Raw genomic sequence first — 20,727 nt, 5'->3', positions numbered from 1 at the left:
AATATGCAGCTTTAGTCAATGTACAGTGATTTCTACATTACCTGGTAATCTGCTTCCTGGTCACCATATTCTAGGGCTAATGTTTTTCTGCAACGTAAGCTGTTATGGAAAGGTCTCCTGTGCAAGCGCCAGTCATTTCCAACTCTGGTGCTGGTGGTGGGGGGTTAACTGTCTATATTTGTGTTCTTATAGTGCTTGCAGTTCTTTCACTATTTGCCTTCTTTATCTTTTAAAAAAAATCTCTTTCAGACTTTGGTGGGATACAAGGGCCATTCTCCACAGGCATTCCTATTCTGGCAAGCCACACAAGGGGCCTTTTTTGAAATGATCATTCCACATTTAATGTTGATTTTAAAAAAAAAAGTTCTCACATCATTCGTCTCTATCTTTCAACAATCGTCATCAACCTTTCAGCTCTTAGGGAGCAGGCTGGAGTTTGACAAATGTCATTCACTGAGACAGACATGAAACCAAATCTGGTTATATTTAGTGTTTTTCTGAGAGGTATTGAAATGTGTGAACTTAGATTTCATTCACAGCTCAGCAGGACTGGTTCTAACACCAGTGAAAGAGGATAACTGGTACCCTCCTGTAGAGTTCTGACCTCCCCCTCCCTGGCACTGACGCAGTATCACCCACACCAGCACTATTGTGCCAGCATTGGCTTCCTGCTTTGTCTATTGGAAGTGGGGCTAATGATTGTCCCATATGCAGCATCCTAAGGGCTGTCTGAGTTTCCGAGGATCTGTACTATCAACACAGATCTACTCTTATTTTTGGTGTAGTAGTTAGTTCTTCTGACAAGAGGAGCAGAGTTAACTGGTTCTACAAATATAGCAGATGCATTGAAACTGTTTAGCTGCAGATAAATGTTTTTAAATAGGCAATTTTCTAAGTGGATACAGAAGGAAGTAATAAAGCTTAGCTATTAGTAATCACCAGTATTTTGGGAGAAAGAATTTTGCTACTATCTTGTTTCTTCTTCCAGTTTGTTTCTGGAAACAATTAAAAATGCTGATATTCACCATTAAAGTCCATAACAGTTTGGGGCTGCCTTCCCCCAGTACTAAGCTGCTCGGTAGAAGAGATTGTCATTGGAGGCCCTTCTCCAAGCAGAAATGGTTGGGGTAGTATGAAGCAGTAATGCCCTCAGGTCCCTACACTAATACTTTCTTGCTCTTCAGTCTTCAGATGAGAGCTGAAGTACAATCATCTCATCTTTTCACTCTTTTTAATGCAGGCACAAGCCACATACCTCAAGTTAGTTTCCTCAAACTCTTGAGAGATTTCCTTATGTCAAAAGAGCACAGATACCAAACTGGTTGCCTCAACTTCCTCAGTGGATGGTCAGGCATTCAACTTGCATTTTGACAGAATAGAAAGAAGAGAGTGAGTGGTGGGAAAAGGACTTGAGGGAGCACTGTTTGCATTGACAAAATACCTTGAAGTGGCTCAGTCTTCAGGTTTTCTTGTCTTCTGATGTGAGGTGGGTATCTATGGGATACAGTGCCTTTTCTGCAGTCCCAACTCTTTGTGAAAGTACCTTTCAAGAGATGTTCACCAACTGACTGCTTTGTCATCTTTTAGGCACCTGGCAAAGTTTGAAGATTGTCAGAGCTTTGGTAGTTGAGTTTTTCTTCCTGCCCTGTTTTTCTTCTTCTCTGAATTCAACAGAAACATCTGAAATTGGAACTGGGCCATCAAATTTCCTTTGTGTTTTTTGTCTAAAGCATTGGTGTATGCTGTCATCTGGGGAAATGTTCAGAAAGGCTACATGAAAGCCCTTGAAAAGCATTAACTTGAAAGCATTTGGGGATGGGGCAGAAATCTGGGCTCATATATTTGTGTGCAGTTTGTAGAGAGAGGGTAAGGGGGGGAAATCCCTGGAGTGAATTGCTATTGTTTACAGTTACTGAAAGCTTTGAATGAAGAGGTGATTGCCTCATGCCTAACAAGTTTCATTTCAGTTCTCCCCACATTTTAGGTAGCTGGTAAATAGAAAGCAACAAAAATGTGATAATCCAAATTGTCAGAATAAGCAGGAATTATTTTGAAATGAGAAGTGTTATGGAGATGGGAAAGGAATATGAATATTTCCAACCTAGTGCTATATCACCTATGCCTTTAGTTTTCATCATTCAGAATATCAACTAAGGCTTGAACTAATCTGTCATCTCTATGCTTGTATGGTTTAGAATTGTAAAAAAGATCAACATAGTCACTATATAGAGACTCTTCTGAGTCCTTCAGCTGCGGGGGTTGATTTAGTTTCTCGAAAGCCTTATATAAATGTTCATATGGAATATTTAGCTTTTCATTCAGAGTCTTCTTTGGTACTTTATTCCCGCCCATCTGACCACTAAACGCACTTTGCAGTAGACGGAGCATTGCATCTGATGGGGCCAGCTCCTGCCCTTGCTCAATGCTGTGGCTGGTACTTTCTGTTGCCTTGGGTTTTTCACTCAGGTTCTCCATTGTGGTGTGGTCCTGAAATGTAAATGAGGACACAGAACATTATGAGTAGTAATTAATTATTAGCAAAAAAAAAGTTGACATGTTTTGTACAAATATTGAATAGCCTAGAGCTGCTGATGGCCAAATGGTGATAGAGTCACACAATTTGCTCGTTGTAGATTTCAGGCCAGCACACCCTGGCTTTCTCCATGACTAACACCCACCAAGGGGACAAGTAGATCCTTAGGTATAAATCATCTCAAAATATGATCTAACTAAAGTTATTTTATAGTTGCTATCTAGTTTGAGACAACCCTATAAATAATATGACTGGCACCCCACACCATGACCTCTATCAGCTGTCTGTAATTAAAAGTCAAGATGCCATAAAGCTCCCCAACAACTAGAGCTGCTCTTGATAAAGAACTGATCTGCTGGTTACAAGCCAGAAATCAGCACATGAAATATTTTCAGACACTTCCCCCCAAATACCTACTGGCTGTGTAAACTGGCCTAAATCCAGAAAGTTGCAGAAGAACTAACAGTAGGCCTCGAATTTAGTGGGAGCTCAGAGGAGCGCAGCTCCTGAACCTTTCTGAGAGTTCCACCTTCTCCTTCTGAGAGTTCCACTTCCTTGTCCATTAGATAGTATGTGCAGCTGCATAACAATCCCTGGATGAGCTCCACCATCTATTTTTCTACAAAATGACCCCTGGTTAACAGTATACTAAAAGGAAAATAATAGTTGAGCACAGATGATTATGGTGATACCTCCACAAAGTCTATCATCTTTTCGACCCCTCTTCTGTCGTTTTGAACTGTATTGTATGATGTATAGACACGAGGTTGCTTCATGTGGTCTGGCTGGGATGAAATGCCATGCAAGATCAATTTCCAGTTCACAATTCTTCCTTCATTTTGTGTTCTTCTCGACTGAAGGACATTAGTATAATAATTAGTCTTCTATATTGTACAGGCTTAAGGCAGAAGACAGAAATTGGATGGTTTTAATGAATCCAAAAGTAACACAAATACATAGCAATTTTAAATGTACCTTTAAAAGCTGATGGTCAATAAATCCATACATTGATCTGCTGCAGTTATTTATTTTAAAAAGTCACATGCATGAGATAGAAACGCACACATCTAAAGCAATGAAGCTAACAATTGCTTCCATTCCATAAGATTACATATTGGTCTTTTATTAAAAAGAGCCCCGTGGCACAGAGTGTTAAAGCTTCAGTACTGCAGTCCTAAGCTCTGAGTTCGATCCCTGGTGGAAGCTGGGTTTTCAGGTAGCCGGCTTGAGGTTGACTCAGCCTTCCATCCTTCTGAGGTCAGTAAAATGAGTACCCAGCTTTCTGAGGGGAAAGTGTAGATGACTGGGGAAGGCAATGGCAAACCACCCCGTAAAAAGTCTGCCATGAAAACATGAAAGCAACGTCACCCCAGAGTCGAAAACAACAGCTTGCACAGGGGACCTTTCTTTTCCTTTTATTAAAAGTATGCTTTTGTCCAATTGCAATTCTTCCAAGCAGAGTCCCAGCAGTTCCCAAACTGTGTGGTAGTCTTTTGTTTAATGAATCTACCTGCAAATGCCTATGTGCACTTTTAAGTACCGGTAGTTGTGGTTTGACATCTTGTATGGGGAGATAAATGTAGCATGTTCTTAAGCAAAATTTCAGTCATATTACTTAATTTTTGTACCTGCTCTTCAGAGGCACTAATTCAACACACAGCTGTTCTAAGTACCGAATGGCAAATAGTTCCCATTAGCAGTGAATCTCCGTGACAATCCCACCAGAGGCTGTCATTACAGTTAAGGCTTATTTGAAAAATAATAAAATGCCATGAATTGAGCAAAGACTGAATTCAAGAAATGCTAGTTTGTGTCAAAGGTTAGATCCCCTTAGGCATGAGTAGAAAATATTCAATCTGTTCTTGTGAGATTTTAGACACCAACACCAGTTAGGTGACTGTATTTGAGAATCTGACATTTTACAGGCAGTGTTATTAGTGCTACTAGCTGCTGCATTCAAAATAAAATGTATTTGTACTGCTGTGTCTGCATGCTAGGAATGGCTTTTCAAATATTCTGTTTCAAAAACTACAGCAGTCCATTTCCCTTTATGTCAGGTTTTTAATTAAAGATGATCACGCAGAAAGAAAGGGAAAGGGAAGGTTCCTTTTCTAGTACTCAAGATTCACACGTCTCTTAGCAACAGTTTTTTCACAATACCTCATCTAATGTCCTAAGGAGTAACAGATTTTGCTCTGTCAGACCCTCAGTGCTGTGATCTTTGTAATTTCAATGGGGGGGGGGCAGAGAGAGTACATAATGAGTTGAGATGAAGCAGACCTGTGAACACAGGTTGATGGTAGAATCTTGACAGATTCTGACAGCATTCCAAGGTGAAGCTTAACTATTTGCAACAGCTACTTATATATTTACTTCTATATGTGGTTGTAATCCTTATAGAGATTCATAGTTATATTATTAGAAGTAGTGAGTGATGCTAAGAGTATAAAGAAGCAAAATTGAACTAATACCTAAACTGTACACACCCAGTTCATTCCAAAAGAACCTTTGGGTACCATACGCTCTGCCTCTGTTCAGATGTCACAAAGTATCACAATTTGTTTGTGAAGTGAACAAGTCTAAACTCAGATTTTTACATTTTCTTCTTCTTCCCCTTCCATCTTTCCCATCTGTGTCACAATAAGAGTAGCTGAAGACAATATAATTAACCCCCCCCCCTTTTTTTTCTTTTTTCCTTCTTTTTTTTTTTCTTTTCCCTCCTTCTTTTGTTGGTATTGTTATGGTTTGTGTGTGTGTATGTGTGTGTGTGTTCTGGATTACTTTTCGATGTTTAAAATATTGCAACATTGTATTTCTTATATGGAAGTTTTGTTTTTGTTAATAAAAAATAAAAAAAATTGAGTTTAAAAAAATACATCATGCTTTGTCATTTGTTGTGATGTCTGAAATTAGATGCTTCAACAAATAAGAATGTATTCCTTGCTCACAAACTAGGATTTCAGATCAGGATTAAAATTATGTGAAATGATTAACCATTTTGCAAACATGCATGGGCATAGTATGATAATATTAAAACTGAAATCCTTGTTTACTGATTTAAAAAAATACCAGTACACTTCCCTACCCTGGTATAAGTTACAGCTCAAGAAATATTCCTAGATTTCATGCAGTGTTTTTCACCACAGATCTGTAGGTCAGGAACTACTCCATGATAGAGCTGAAGTTGGTCCCATCTTTACAGTGAAGTCAGTCCAGATGTTACTTCAGGCCTACTATTATTGGGATGCTGGCCATGATCCAGTTAGCAGCAGAGAAAGAACTACTACGTTTGCCACCCCCCCCCCCGCCCCCGAAGGGGAAAAAATTACTCTGTTCACATTGTACTTTTGTATGTGAACAGGGCTAACTCTTTGGGTTAAATGTTGAGCAGCAGAAATGATAGCTCCAGCCTTAAGCCAACATAAACATTTCACCCTGATGTGAATGATCACATTCTGCCACTAGTAAGTATCCATTCTCTTGACATACTTTGTAATTTCCTGTGTACTCCATTGTGTATTGTTTGGGATCAGTTTCAGGAGATCTTGTAACTGCTCTGCTGGTTTTGAAATACCAAGAATTGTGTAGCCATATGGTAACTATCCCGATATATATGGGGATCTCTGCTGCTTTCCCCTTTGGCTTTACCTTGTAGATTTTTGGCTGTCCAGACTCTTGAGACCACTTCTTAGAGCTTGGACTGGTGAGTAGAACTTGCTTAGATAGAAACCTAGAAGCCCCTGCTATGTCCCTTACAGAATGAGTGGTGACTGGGCTTCCAGAACATTGAGTCTCACCATATCTCTTTTCTAACTCTTGAGGAATATATTCCTTTATTCTTTCTACAGTTATATCCATGAATGTCTCTGCTTCATTAGCTTTCCTTACTTACCATATCAATAATTTTTAAAGTCCATGTGCCAGTTGGATTCTCCCCCCAAGTGTGAACTGACATGAAATCCCAGTCTTTAAATCCATTGGGTGATTTATCTCTTTGCCGCTCAGCCAGTAAAACAGTATTGGTCCCTATATTAGAGAGAAAGACAAAATATGCCATCACAAAATCACATAGAGAAAGTGGGTATGGTTGAGGCAAACAATAGTCTAATGTTAGCTATGGATTCATATGAACTGCACTTTTTGCACATTACAGCAAAAGTTTAAAATATGATTATATGTCATTGTGCAGATTTAAAAGTCTGCATGTAATGAATGAATTTGAATGAATGTTCACCATGAGCTGAGCTATTCACTTGAGAATATCATGTTGCATCGTTTGGGGGTCAGTATGAGGACAAAGCAATAAGGAAATAGCTTGTTGTCCTTCCAGAGCCATAATAATATTAGGATATGCCATCCAAGAAGATAAGGAGCACTTGCAGATCTTAAAACACTGCCAAAGTGATTCAGCACATTAAATATTACCACTCTATGCCTTACAACTGAGTAGCCTTGCATCCTAGCAATTTAGAAACCAAGAACTTTTTGATGGAAGACCCTTCAGCCAACCTGAACTCCCCAACAAACTTGTCACAAAGCTTTGTGGGTCAGGTGTGGTCTGTGTACAGTCATCTGTGGGGTTAGTAGATAAAAATGGGAAAACTCCAGTGGACACATGGCAAGCACCTATTGACCTTTATTGATCCAAATACAGTTTGAACATAACTGCACTCTTTTCTGACCTCCTTCTGATGTAAAAATGTAATTGTATAAAGTTGCATGTGGAACTGAATCTGTCCCTCATGAAGTGATAACCACAACAGGTAGAAGAAAAAAAGAGACAGGGTATATGGGTGCAGTAAATGTCCTGTAAACCAGGGCTTTGGAAGCAATTGTTTAGACTTTAAAAATGAGTGGATAATAATCATTAAGCTGCAGTGCTGAAAGCGGAAACACATTGTCTCCAGGAAAGAGCCTTTGTCTATATTTTTCCTCCCCCTGCCTGCATAACTGAAATACAAAGACCGTAATCTGTATATATTTACTTTAGAGTAGGAGTGTGCAAAAAACCCAAAAACCCACACACTATTTTTCTACTTTGGCATATTGGACTTGAAAAAATTTAAGTAGTTCTGAAAAATCCCAGATCCCAATATGGTATTGGGTATATGGGTGGTGGTATACAGGTCTGGGATTTTTTATTTATTTATTTATTTTGCAATTCTGAATTTTTCCAAGTACAGTAGACCTGAAAAGAAAAAAAAATTGAAAAAAAAATCCAGCTTGACCCTGGGGTTGCCTTGGCTTCTCCTGTAGCACAGTTTAAACCAGGAGTGTCAAACATGCCGCCCAGAGGATGAATCAGGTCCCCGGAGGGCTCCTATCGGGACCCCAAGCAACTGGCTGTCATCTGCTTCCTTCTCTCTCTCTCCTCCTTCCTTCTAAATAATAGCTTGCTTTGCAAAGCTTGCTCAATTGCACAGTAACTGCAGAACAAAACCCCAATTTTCCCCATTGGCTGAGGCTCCTTCCTTGGGGAGGAAGTGAGGGAAACAGAGCTTGCTTTTTCAGGCTCTCTCAACCATGCAGTAGATCTACTGAGCCAAGCCTCTCTTCCCTCTGTTGGCTGCAGCTCCTCCCCCTCCTGGTCCCATGGAGAAGGAAGGAAAGAGCCAGAGCTTCCTTTGCCCAGTTCCCTGGGTCCCATGGGAGAAATACGAAGAAAACACCTTTAAGACTGAGTGCTAATGTTTAAAGATTTTTTTAAAAAATATTTAATTGTGTTTGTCTGTGTCCTTTTAAAAGTTTATATCTCTACTACCTAATCTTAAAGAGGTACACATATGGCCTGGCTTGACATGGCCCAGTCTGACAAGGTCTCATTTATCCAGCCCTCATAACCAATGAGTTCGACACCTCTGGTTTAAACTGTGCTGCAGGAGAAGTTGGCCCCAGGATCTATGTGTGTTGGGGAGACAAGAGAGGATCAGCTGGTATGGCAGGAGCTGAGAGCTCTGCACCACTTTGACTGGAACTGGCTTCTCTTGCAGCCCCAGCTGATTCTAGACTGGCTCCTCTTGCAGCTTGGTTTAAACAGAGCTGCAAGAGGAGCCCACCAACTATTCAGTATAGTTGAATATACCTGAATAAAAGCTGAAAATTGACTTTATTTGAGCTCAGCTATGCTAGTAGCCAATCAGATTATCTGATCTGTATTTGGCATAAGGTTTTTTTTGGGGAGCGGGGCTTGGTTTATGCCAATGCACACCCCCACTTTAGAGTACTTCAAGTCAATATAATTGCTCTTCAGTAAACACATTTTCCAAACTGACAAAAACAGGGGCTATAAAATTTTTATTTTTTGGGTCCCAATCCAGCCAAAGATAAGCAAAAATCTGAAGGATTCACTGCTAATTTTGATGGACATTGGGAATAGCAGCTCTGGAATCTTTTTAAAAAAATATTATCATTTTTACCATGCTAGTATGAAAAATGCACAGGAAAAATGTTCAGCATAGGAGACACAAGGCAGGAGAGCTCTGTTATAGAAGCATTCTGTTGCCAAGACAACAGTGGCTGGGTGCATAGAGTTCAAGCTTTGCATGCCCTCCACAGGAAAGACCTGCATTTCAACATTAGCAGATCTATTCAATATATAGTATTGGTGTTAGCAAGGATTTTCATACAGAAGATGAACATCAAAGAGAAATCTTGCAGCATCTTCAAGAATGCCAGACTCCTTGCTGAAATAGACTAACAGAGCAATCACGCTAGAATTCATAAGCACTTAAGATAATAAACCTGCTCTGGTTTGTTAAGTTTATTACACAGTAATATGTAATGACATGCATGTCCCCATGCTGCAAGATTACTTAATATTGGCCTAACATATCATGAAACTTAAATTCCAGGATTTTCTTTCCATTACACTGAGTATGCAAGTACTCTACCTACCATAAATGCCCTTAATCCTCATATCTACCAAAATATTGAAACAGAGTAAAAACTGATAGCACCTCCAGTACTATTATAGATATAGATTCAAGATACAGCAGAAAAATCTAGTGAGTCTCCTGCACCTGATGGAGAGGTTAGGGTCACATGAAGATCACCTCTACGGGAATATTCAATTGTTGCTTCCAATTGTACATGTTCCAGTGATTTAATGGCATTTTCTTGACCTTCACAAGCTGTTGTGGGAATTTCAATGGTCACTTCACCGCCAGCTCTTAACAACCTGGAAGCGTTATGGAAAAATTGCCCTGTTATTTTTTCCCAGTTATTTCATGAAGTTTTGGTGCTTTTATTTGATGTTTGAAACATTAATTATTTGATTGAAAGATCTACATACATTGCCTCCATTATTGTTCAATCAAAACCTAATGGAGCTGGATAGTAGGTGAATGAACAAAGGGAGCAGGATTATACCTAGCCACCCAATGTATGGGAGAAACCAAGGCATAGTATTTCTTAGGTAATTTTGTTAATAAATAATTATATTAGTGAAAATCTTGTTCTCTCAGAAAATTCCCAAATACTATAAAGTGGTCTTCAAGCAGCATCTTCATCACATCAGGCTTGAAAGATGTATTTTGATGCAACACAGTATCCAGAAGGAAGAAAAATTCAACTGTGGCACACATAGGACAACATCTCCTAAGCAATGGCCATGTGCAGCCATAGTGAAAGATGCATTTTTTGCCTTTTTGCCATCAGGTCACAGTTGACTTATAGTGACCCGCCATACGGTTTTCAAGGCAAGAGATGTTCAGAGGTGGTTTGCCGTTGCTTGCCTTTTCATCTTGACCCTGGTATTCCTTTGATGATATCCCATCCAAATACTAGCCAGGACTAACTCTGCTTAGCTTCTGAGATCTGACAAGATCAGGCTAGTCTGGGCTATTCAGGACAGGATCATTGAGACCAAATAGTCTGGTGAACATGAAAAAGCAGTTCTATGATATATTTGCAACTGCTGACCTTTTGTCTTTTCTGCTGTAAATACATTGGGTGCAATGCTTAAGTCCTATTGAAATACATAGCTGTGTTGCAAAGTGCAAGATGCTAATTTTACTTTCTAATAGTCTTACACTGAGCAGCATGAAGTAAATGGATCATTGATTTGCTGCTTTCTACATCCCTGAGACACAATAAAATGAAATCCAAAGAAACTGAAAGCATATTGGCTGACATTTTCAGAATCAAATCTGCAGATTAATAATTATTTGAAATGAATTATTCTTACTTTGTATTTTGTATTCAGTTTTCAGAGACCCTAAAACGAATTGTAATTTAGCATTTCAAGTGGGGAGAATAAGTCATATCCTTCATCTGTCAAACCAAATCACACATGCACACAAAAAAAAGTGTACCTCTTTTTATGGGAAAAGACAGCTATGGCAAACAAGGGAGAAAACAGAACCATGAAAACAAAAGCTATTTCAGCAACAAGAAATGCAAAGCAGAAATATTGTCATTTAAATATTTTAAAAGATAAATACATGTGGTTTGAAATTATTCATTTCCGTTTTCTTAGCTTGATGTACTTGAAAAATCCACCTGATGGAAACAATCACCACAAGGAAAATTTTGACATGGCCTTTCTATTAATGCTGTTTCATATTTAACTGCACTCAAGGGGGAGGGGACCCACAATGCCAATGGACATTAACTATCAACTATCAAATGAACACTTACCTTGGCTCAAAGCTGTTGTCCTTAACAATGCACTCTTTCTTTTCCCCCACTCCTTTCCAGGTTCTAGGATCTGCCAGATCTACTAGTGCTTTTGCATTCAGTAACCCAAATCCAAATCTGCTGTTCACCATCAGCCCAGCTCCATTTTTCTTCCATCCTGGATTGTTGGCCAATGGATCGAATTCAGACGTCCAGACCACCAAATGTTGCATATCCCTCCAGGTTAGATTAGGACTGTTGCAAACACAATTCTGGTTAGTTTATGTATAAGTCACTAATGCTCTTGAACCATAAACTACTGAAAATTTCTGCGCATATATATTACATACTGGATGTACCAGCTGGCAGGACAAGTTTTGAGGGTTTTGGTGATAGACCTTCCATGTGTGTGTGAGTGTCATCAAATGACTTATGGTAACTCTATGAATTAGTGATCTTCCCTACCTCCCCTTACCCCATCAGTCCTCTGTGTGTCTTACCAGCAGTAGGAAGTTTCTGAAAACTTTCTACAGCGAGTGAAGACTTTTGCTCAATAACTCCTCCTTCCTGCTATGTTTTAACTATTGTATGTGTTTTAAATATGTATTAATATGTAAATAATATTCAGGACATCATAGAAGCAGCTTGCATACCTTCTTGGTGAAGGAGAAGAAAAGATTTTATTTCTGATGTAATTTTTATTGTAGATCTCAGAGAACTTTGTGCAGTGATAGGGTGTCCCAGTCTACCTATCTAGCATATTTTCCAAGGATCTCAGATGGCCATAATATACTTCTGCCTTCTTCATTTTATCCTCATTGGGCAACTTTGCAACAGTTCACAATATGACAATACTGAACATTCATATAGTGCTTTCAATGTTTGAAGTGCTTATCATAGTGGCCCTTACCCCAGATCCATAATGTAGGCCAATATTAATCTTTAATTTTATCCGGAAACAGACTTAGGCAAAATTTTGGACAGATCGATATTTTATGAACTAAATAAAGGATCTTCTGGAGAAGATGATACTATCAATCCTATAAACTGTACATGCAAGGCATTCATACATACAAATTTTTCCTGCTTTTGCAGCCCCTAGTGACCCTTTAAAGCCAAAGCTGTGCTGTTGGAAGAGGTAGGTATGGGCAATATCACCAAATTTTCCCTCTTGTAGTCCACTCAGCACCCCATGATGTTTCGTCTATGAGGCTCCTCTATCCTCCTGCACCAGCTTTGGGGGAGAAAGGTGGACAAGATCTGCTTTCACAAGTACCATTATGATTACGGTTTGTAGGATCCATCCCATTAATTATACAATGATGATGACAAGAGTAGGGGAGAAGGTTCCAAAGAAAGTTTAAGAAGACTTACTTGGCTTCGAGGGCTAGAGCAAAAATCCCTGCAGCTAAGGGAGCAGAAGCGGAGGTCCCAGTGTGAGTCTGGGTGCAGTCATTGTGAAGATCAGCACTTATCTGAAGAAACAAAATCTTCCAAAATTTAATATCTCTACAAACAAAACACACTTGTGCCTGTCTCAGTGCCACAAGTGCACCTCAGAACACTGCCACCTCCCCTCAGATAAAAATCATAAATATTTAAAGTCATTTCTACTTTAAGTATAATTTTTATATCAGAATGACTTATTTTGAAGGAAAATACTCCCACATCAAGCAAATTGTCTTATATTGAGATCCCAGTAGTACAAAAATAAGTGTTTCAGAGTCTCCAGTGAATCATAAAACATATCATTGTGTTGAGCCTAGAACATTTTAAAATGATTGCCTGCTTAAAGTTATTCAGTGGCTGAACATGGATGTTCTCCTCCCCCTTCAACAGAAGCACAGCACTATAATTTGGAAAATGAAGCAGATGGTTTATGAGAAAATTAAGTAACCCATTTAGATAAAGTACTTAATGTGTCTGTCCATATACACACATACACAATTTGGGGAAGCAATGAATGGGACTGTGTATGGATGGATTCATTTATGAAATTGTAATTACTGGAAACTTCATAATTCAGCTTTTAAAAAGTTCACTAGGGAGGGTGGTTTTCTGACCCATTGTATTTCAGTGATTTTTAATGCCATCTGTTACTCAACTGAGGACCAAGTTTTACCTCACAGGCATGGTGTGGTATCCATTTCCATATGGTCACCCCCAAGCTTTTGAACCCAGGGGAATAGGTGGGAAAGGGCATCAATATGGCTATTTTTCAAACAGTGTCTCTTCCTACCCAATCCTACCCAAGTAGGCAAACACAGGCAATGGCTTTTTTTTTTTTTGTTGGAGATTCACAAATGTAATACATGTAATACATGTTGTCTTGACTTAACACCTGGCTTGAAAACCCTGCAGGCATTCCCTTCCCCTATGAATTAACCAGAGTTCTCTCCCAGAATTGTCCCCCATTGTAGTTAACCCCAATCAAATTAACAAAGTTATTGTCTGTTAGTGCTAAAAGCCAACTTTTAAAAGGGGTATGACCCTCAAATGTTCTTTGAGGTGACACAATATTAGATTTGAGAAGTCCCGTAAGTAAGTTGGGCACTTTGTGAGAAAAAGCTTTAAGGCTGCTGGTACCAAACCTAGACCCTCATTTCTGAAGAATCTAAGAATAGCATTGGCACTTCTCTCTGCTGTGTTAATTATAGATGTTGTGTGTGCTGCTCGGCTACCATTGTATGTCAAGGTTACTCCCAAATATTTAAAAAGAAATTACTTGTTCAATATTCTGATCATTAATTTTCCAATTATATTTCTTATAAACTCTATTGAAGTGTATTATCTTTGTCTTTGAATAGTTAATCATTAACTATTCTTTGTCACATTGTTTTAGAAATGTCTTCAGAGCATGATGTAATTCAGTTCTGGTTTGTGAAATGAGAATGGCATCATCTGCATACATAAATGAAAGTACATTTCTATCTCCTGTAAATTTTGGGGCATGTACATCAAGCCCATGTAGACATTGTGTTAGTGAATTTACATAGATATTAAAAAGGAAAGAGGTCAAAAGGCAGCCTTGTCTAACTCCTTTTTGTGAGGAAATTATCTGAAATTTGCAGATGTTGTGCTTATTGGAAGATACTAAGAAGTCTGTAACTCAGGCAGTAGCAAAATATCGTTCTTAGCCATAAATAAGTGGAAGTTTTTAACGAAGTAGAGATGGTTAATAATGCCATTTTTAAGGTTTAACATTGGTGGAATTTGTATATGAGAATGCTTTTATGTAGTCAGAAATTATGGAATGTGACTATGAGATTTTGTATATTTTATTGCTGGTCAATTGACCGTAATAAATTGGACTTGAGAAGTCCTTCTCTTAAACATAAACAATGTCCTTTTTCAGAGAACAAGAGCAACCAGGTGAAATGGCAGCATGCTGATTACATGCAAATGATAAAGCTATTGTTTATGAACAACAGGAGTATTCTTTTAGCAGGATACTCTCTACCTAGGATTCTATTCATGAATTCTAAGTCATATTAGAACATAAAGCACTCTTCCCCCACCCCAAATTGTTTTATGCATGATCCTAAAAAAATGCTTGTTAAATCTGGTAAAAACAACCTACAATTTTCTGGTCCGTATAATCCCCACTGCTGTATGCTGTGGCCAGTGATGAAGAGCACTTCTCTGCATACCAAGGAGAAAGGCCTTGCTGAGAAGCACTGCTGATGGAGATAGTGTAAATACTATCTGTGTAGCCATCACAGTCACAGTTATCCCCTTGGCGGCCACCATTGCCAGAAGCCCAGACGAAAATGGAGCCTTTTCCTTTCCGGCCCTGTGCAAAATGAAAGAAGCAACATGATTATTGCATAGATGGAAGCACTACAGTTCCCTTAACTCAAAAACTGCTGATGCTGAAAATGAATAATTTCTGTGAATCTATAGGGGGCAAGATATCTGAATGCTCCCCCTTTCTAGGTGAAAAATCAGCTATATTTATATATACAATTGGTTCAAGAGTATAACAATTTATTCGATGAGTGAATTTGCAGCAAATTCATCAAAGTCTAGGATAGGATCCCCAAACAGGTTTGCGATTGCCTGCCTCCATGTTGGCCCTGCTTAGTTTCTGAGATCTGACAAGATCAGGCTAGGCTGGGGCTATCCAGGTCAGGGTCCCTTCTCTATATGACAAAATAATTTGAATTAGTAATCGTGAAATAAAACAAATAATAATAGACCAGAAAATAGATTTAAGTGAGTAACTATGTTGGTCTGAAGCAGCAGAACAAAGTTTGGTCTTAGAGGTGGCACTGGATCCAAACTTTGTATTCCATGGCCAGAAAAGAAATGCAGACAGTGAAAAAAAAATATTGTATTTAACTTCATATATATATATATATATATATATATATATATATATATATATATATATATATATATATATATATATATATATATATATATATATAGACCTGGATAGCTCCAGCATAGCCTGATCTCATCAGATCTCAGAAGATAAGTAGGGCTGACATGGCAGGCAGTGGCAACCACCTCTAAATGTCTTTTCCTTGAAAAACCTACAGGGTCACCATATTTCAGTTGTGACTTGATGGAAAAAAATCCATCACACCAACAATGTTCTGAGAAAGCACTTGGGAGGACTTCTGTTCTCCATTTTGAAGCCAAAGAGCTGACCATCCCAAACATCTACAAGGCCTTTTTGAGAGCTAGGAGTCTGCCTTCGTACTAACTTTGACTAACATAACACTAGCCAAAGCATCACAGAATAGTGATTGCAAGTGTTACCAGTCCAGATGTAAAGAAACTCACTGCCCACCTACCCATACCCTACCCTGTGAAGGTCCCCCCTCCTCCATTGTTTCCAAAGAACAAAAGTCAAACCAGAGAATCTCTACAGTAGAGATAAAAAGAAATGAAGGCAAGCCAGGGATGGGGGAGAAAAAGAAAGTGGAATGGAGCCACATACTAAGGAGGACCCAAATCCTCCTGATTCTCCAGTGGGTGTGGCTTGTTGCAATTGTCGAAAACCAAGCCCTGCTTTACAGTGGCACAACCAACTTTCTGAAAAGCTTGGCTGGTGGCAGGGGAAGTACTTGCGGGTGCCATGGTGCTCATGGTGTATTTATTGTGCTCATGACAATAGAACCATCTGCTCCTCCACCCTCAATATTTGCATGTGTGATTTATTCTCCTGGGGGTGGAGTCCCTATTAAGTTAGTTCTGTTGGTTAGTTAGAAATGTAAACTGCATGATCCTCCTTGTCCTATAGGTTGTTCCCATCCCATCTCTGTATCTGCTAGAAAATAAACAAATGTTGTTTTGAAGGCACTCATCTCTGCTGTGTGAACCAGAGTAAGTACCCTGTTCCTGACTTGCAAACAAAAGAGAACACACTGCCTATGAACACCATGTTGGGGAACCCTGGTCCTGGAACTACGGTTGCCAGTCGCCAGTTGGGGGCAAAAGATCCCATGGCTTGGAGGCTCTCCCCCCCACTTCAGGGGTATCAGAAAGTGTGAGGGGGGTTGAATGTCCACTGGGCACTCCATTATACCCTATGGGGACCAGTCCCCATAGTGAATAATGGAGAATTGATTTGTGGGTGTCTGGAACTTTGGGGAGCTGTTTTTTGAGGCAGAGGCACCAAATTTTCATCATAGCATCTGGTGCCTCTCCTAAAAAAATCCACAAGTTTCAAAAAGATTGGACCACAGGGTCTAATTCTATGAGCCCCAAAAGAAGATGTCCCTATCCTCCATTATTTCCAATGAAGGGAAGGCATTTAAATGGGGTCTGGTCCCTTTAAATGTGATGGCCAGAACTCTTCAGAGTTCAGTCATGCTTGTCACAACCTTGCTTCTGGTTCCACCCTCAAAGTCCTCAGATATTTCCTGAATCGGGTGTGGCAACCCTACTTGGAGCTGAGGAATAAAGGTCAGCCATGGAATACTGGGCAAAAAATAGCATTCTGGGTTGCTGTAATTGTGCAAGCTATTGCATGAACAGTATTTTCCCAGCAACAATCTGAGTTCTAAGGACTTTCTGAAACACAGGAATGCCTCTTTGGGGAAAAATATTTGGATCCCAAACAACAAATGAACAAGTGTACTTTTGCTGGATAATTAACTGATTGGGAAACCTATAGTGTATGTTTCCTCACATGATGGTTCATTTTAAAAGGATGAGTAAGCACCATGCAGTGCAGGGAACATTTCCTTCAAAAACAGATCCTGCAGCCTTATCCACTGCTGTACTTATAAGCAGCATATAGCCCAACTGTCTTAGCACTGTAGGGTTGCTGTTATTTTGCTGTTTAACCTCATTCATCCTATTTTACATCAATGTATTAGTCACTGCAGAAATATATGCAGATAAATAGCCTTTAATCAATAGAAAATATTTCTCCAAAGGAACACTAAGGTCTTCTAACATATAAAACACTACTTATTCTAGGAATTAATTTCATTTCCATGTACAGTCATAGCTTTGCTGATGAATTACCTGTACAACTAGTATATAATTCAAGGCAAGTGCACAGGGATTCTGTGTTTGCCATATTCTTTTCAAGGGAAAAACAGGAAAACTGGCAAATAGTCTTTTCCTGTTGTTTCAAGATCCATGACTCTCTTACAATTAAACAGCCACCTCCACTAGTATTGGTTAGGCCTTAGTAGGAGATAAATTGAAGGCAGATTTAAGGACTTAAGCAGCCATGGGATACTGAGAGAAAGAGAGAGGAGCATTAAAAACAGCGGTGGAACCTTTTAGCTTGCTGATAGCTTTGTAGCAGACAATGTCTTCTGAGCTATATGCTTTTTTAAAAAGCATTAATGAAATTCATATGTTATAAAGAACAGCATAGTTCCCTATTAATCTACCTGGCTAAATTTCCAAAGTGATGGTTCATAGAGATTAGGATAAATAAAGTAGTAAACTTTTCTTCTAATATTCATAAGAATAGTGATTGTTATGCCAGTGGGAAATGGGCCATTTGCTGTTGTTGGCAACTATCCAGGATTGATACAGGATTGATTTAATATGGGTTTTACTGGATTTAGATGGGTGAAAGCAATGATAAAAATTGCTCTACTGGCAATGGTATGACATCACTTCTGAGGAAAACTCAGAACTAATGGCAGGCCTCTCTAGGAATTGCTGGAAATGGTGTGGTAATATCATACTGTAACTGAAAATAAGCCTCCCACACTAACTTGTCGCTTCACTTAAAATTCTTATGTTACCAAGAAAAAGTCTGGTAACTTGCAAGAGGATGGGGGGGGGGGAGTCCAATGATTAAAAAATTGGATTGAACATTTGAAACTAGTATCATAATCTGATTAAGACAATTTTTCCATCTAAACCTATACTCTCCATGTTAGACTGGCAGCAGCTCTCCAGAAGTCTACCTGAGAGCCCTTAACTGGAGGTTCTGAGGATGAACTGGGGGCCTTCTGCTTGCAAAATATGTGCTATACTATTAAACTGTGGCCAACATAAGATTTGAGTTATGTCCATTTTTATAACTCTGTGCATAAACACCTACCATTACAGCTCTGTAATCCCTAGCCAGATATAATGGGATAACATGAAGGATTTATTCCTCAACATGCGTTCCCAGCTATCTTAATTATAACTGGATTATGTGTTATATGCAGGATTAGAATATAATGCACCAAACCTTGGCTTGTAAAGAAGACGAATGCCATATTCATGAGGCAGGAGATTTTGCATTAATATTTTATGGGAGTTCTTTGCCAAGACTCTCATTAGTATTCAAAGCCAAACAGACAAAACTACAGAGAAGAAAGCTGAAAAAGGGAGGAAGAGTGAGGGAGAGTAAAGAATGGACAGAAAGGAAACTTTTCAAAAAACAATGTAGGCAGTGGTTTCCTAAATGCCGTTGGGCCTTAGATCTGAAAATGAGTCAAGTCCTTCCTCCCATTTGTCTCTAGAGTGACTCAATCTATTTAAAACAGGGTCTCTGAAATGACAGAATAGACAAACAAGCAGACATATGTTGCCTTAGAACATCCAGAGAAACTTCAGTTTGCTGGCATGTGTGAGCTCTTTTCCAAGATGGCCAGCATCTCTATTTGAGGCCTCACCTTTCTGATCCCATATTCAAATGCCTTCTGTGCCAGGCGGCCAGGCCCCTCGACAGTTTTCCCATCATCATTTGGGCCCCAGCTGGCACTATAGATATCCACATGATCTGGACTGAACCCAATGGAACTGGCTTCAATGGCATCAGTGACTATTCCATCCAGCATTCTTATGCCTTAATATTGGGGTGGGGGTGGAGAGAGCAGCAGAAACCAGTCATTATTTTGGGGCAGCTCTTCATTTGCAAAACAAGACATTACTTGTGAGCATGTAAATAGAAACAGCACTGTGTCTTCTGTTCTACAGTAAAAATATAAGGCTTTCTCAGCTTCAGGGAGGGAATAGTCTAGTATTTCCACTGACATCTTCCTCCTTGTTTGAGAATCAGGCTGCTTGCTGTCTTTCTAGTTTGAGATGGGCAGCTACTTCACTTAACAGGGTATGAAGATGTGAAGCAGGCTGTCAAAGTCAGATTGGAAAGTAACATGACAGATAGCTTCCAAACCAACTGAGAAAGGGAGGCTGCTAACACAGAATTTCAATGTGACAGCAGTCAGCACAGTCATCTGCTCTGCTGTGCTTGCCCTGTTTTCATTATTTTTAAAGCAATATGCTTTAAAGCAATATGCCTCCTCCTTTGCTAAACATGTCAGTTTCAGAAATCTCTGTTAAACAAGATTTTTTTAAGTGGTAACTTTTTATATGTGAAAAGAATGTTGTGTACAACTTTAACAATAAGTGAAATACAAGCAATTGAAGGCACTGAGATCATTTGGAAACTTGGCTGATATTTAGTATTGCCAGACTGGATACTATTCTTCTATATTTCTTATAGGCACAGGAAAGTATTTCTTGTGTTTTTTTAAAAAATAATCTTTTCATTAATTTTTCCAATTGAAATCCAAAATCAGACTAATAGAAAACTAAATTTTTAGTTGGAACAAAGGAGAAACAAAAAGAGGTATGTTTGTCCTGTAACCAGGATAGGGGGAGGAAAGTCTGCATATATCCCATAGTGTAAACAGTTAGGCATAATTTATTTATTTAGAGAATTCAACCCACTCTGAAAGAGGCCTGTTGAATAGAGTTGCCAACTCAAGGTTGGGAAATGTCTAAAGATTTTTGGGTTGGAGCCTGGGGAAGATGGGGTTTGAGGAGGACAGGGACTTCAGCAAGGTACAATGCCATAAAGTCCACCCTCCAAAGCAGCCATTCTCTCCAGGGAAACTGATCTCTATTATTAAGTTGTAATAACAGGCCCCACACTGGATGTTGGCAACCCTGCTGTTGAAGCTTTTGAGGCATTGCTTCAGTGTCTGCCTGACGCCACGTTTGTCAACACAGGATGACATTTTCTTGTATCTCTGCAAAGGCTTCTGAGAATGGGCTGGAGATGCTGTGGCTAAGCATCAGCCTATAGTAAAAAACTGTGACAGGTTGAGCAGGTACAAGGAGTCAACAGTGCCTCCGCTCCCTTTGCTCTAAAATTAATC

At 39.2% G+C, this 20,727-nt stretch overlaps 1 protein-coding gene across 1 annotated transcript in view; it reads right to left on the bottom strand.

The window, feature by feature from the left end:
• Positions 1-1,815: 1,815 nt before the first annotated feature.
• The window catches only part of PCSK1 (proprotein convertase subtilisin/kexin type 1), a 33,558-nt gene continuing 14,646 nt past the window's right edge, over positions 1,816-20,727 (bottom strand). The window contains exons 7-14 of the mRNA XM_060235654.1: positions 19,237-19,409; positions 14,730-14,942; positions 12,524-12,624; positions 11,171-11,404; positions 9,553-9,710; positions 6,426-6,559; positions 3,226-3,387; positions 1,816-2,487 (exon numbers count right to left, since the gene is read on the bottom strand). Coding sequence (XP_060091637.1) covers positions 2,125-2,487; positions 3,226-3,387; positions 6,426-6,559; positions 9,553-9,710; positions 11,171-11,404; positions 12,524-12,624; positions 14,730-14,942; positions 19,237-19,409 — 1,538 coding nt within the window. The 3' untranslated portion in view covers positions 1,816-2,124. The remainder of the gene's footprint in view (positions 2,488-3,225; positions 3,388-6,425; positions 6,560-9,552; positions 9,711-11,170; positions 11,405-12,523; positions 12,625-14,729; positions 14,943-19,236; positions 19,410-20,727) is intronic.

The sequence above is a fragment of the Heteronotia binoei genome, chromosome 4 (assembly GCF_032191835.1).
Source record: "Heteronotia binoei isolate CCM8104 ecotype False Entrance Well chromosome 4, APGP_CSIRO_Hbin_v1, whole genome shotgun sequence".
In the NCBI taxonomy this organism is placed as follows: domain Eukaryota; kingdom Metazoa; phylum Chordata; class Lepidosauria; order Squamata; family Gekkonidae; genus Heteronotia; species Heteronotia binoei.
This window is presented reverse-complemented; position numbering and strand designations above follow the sequence as displayed.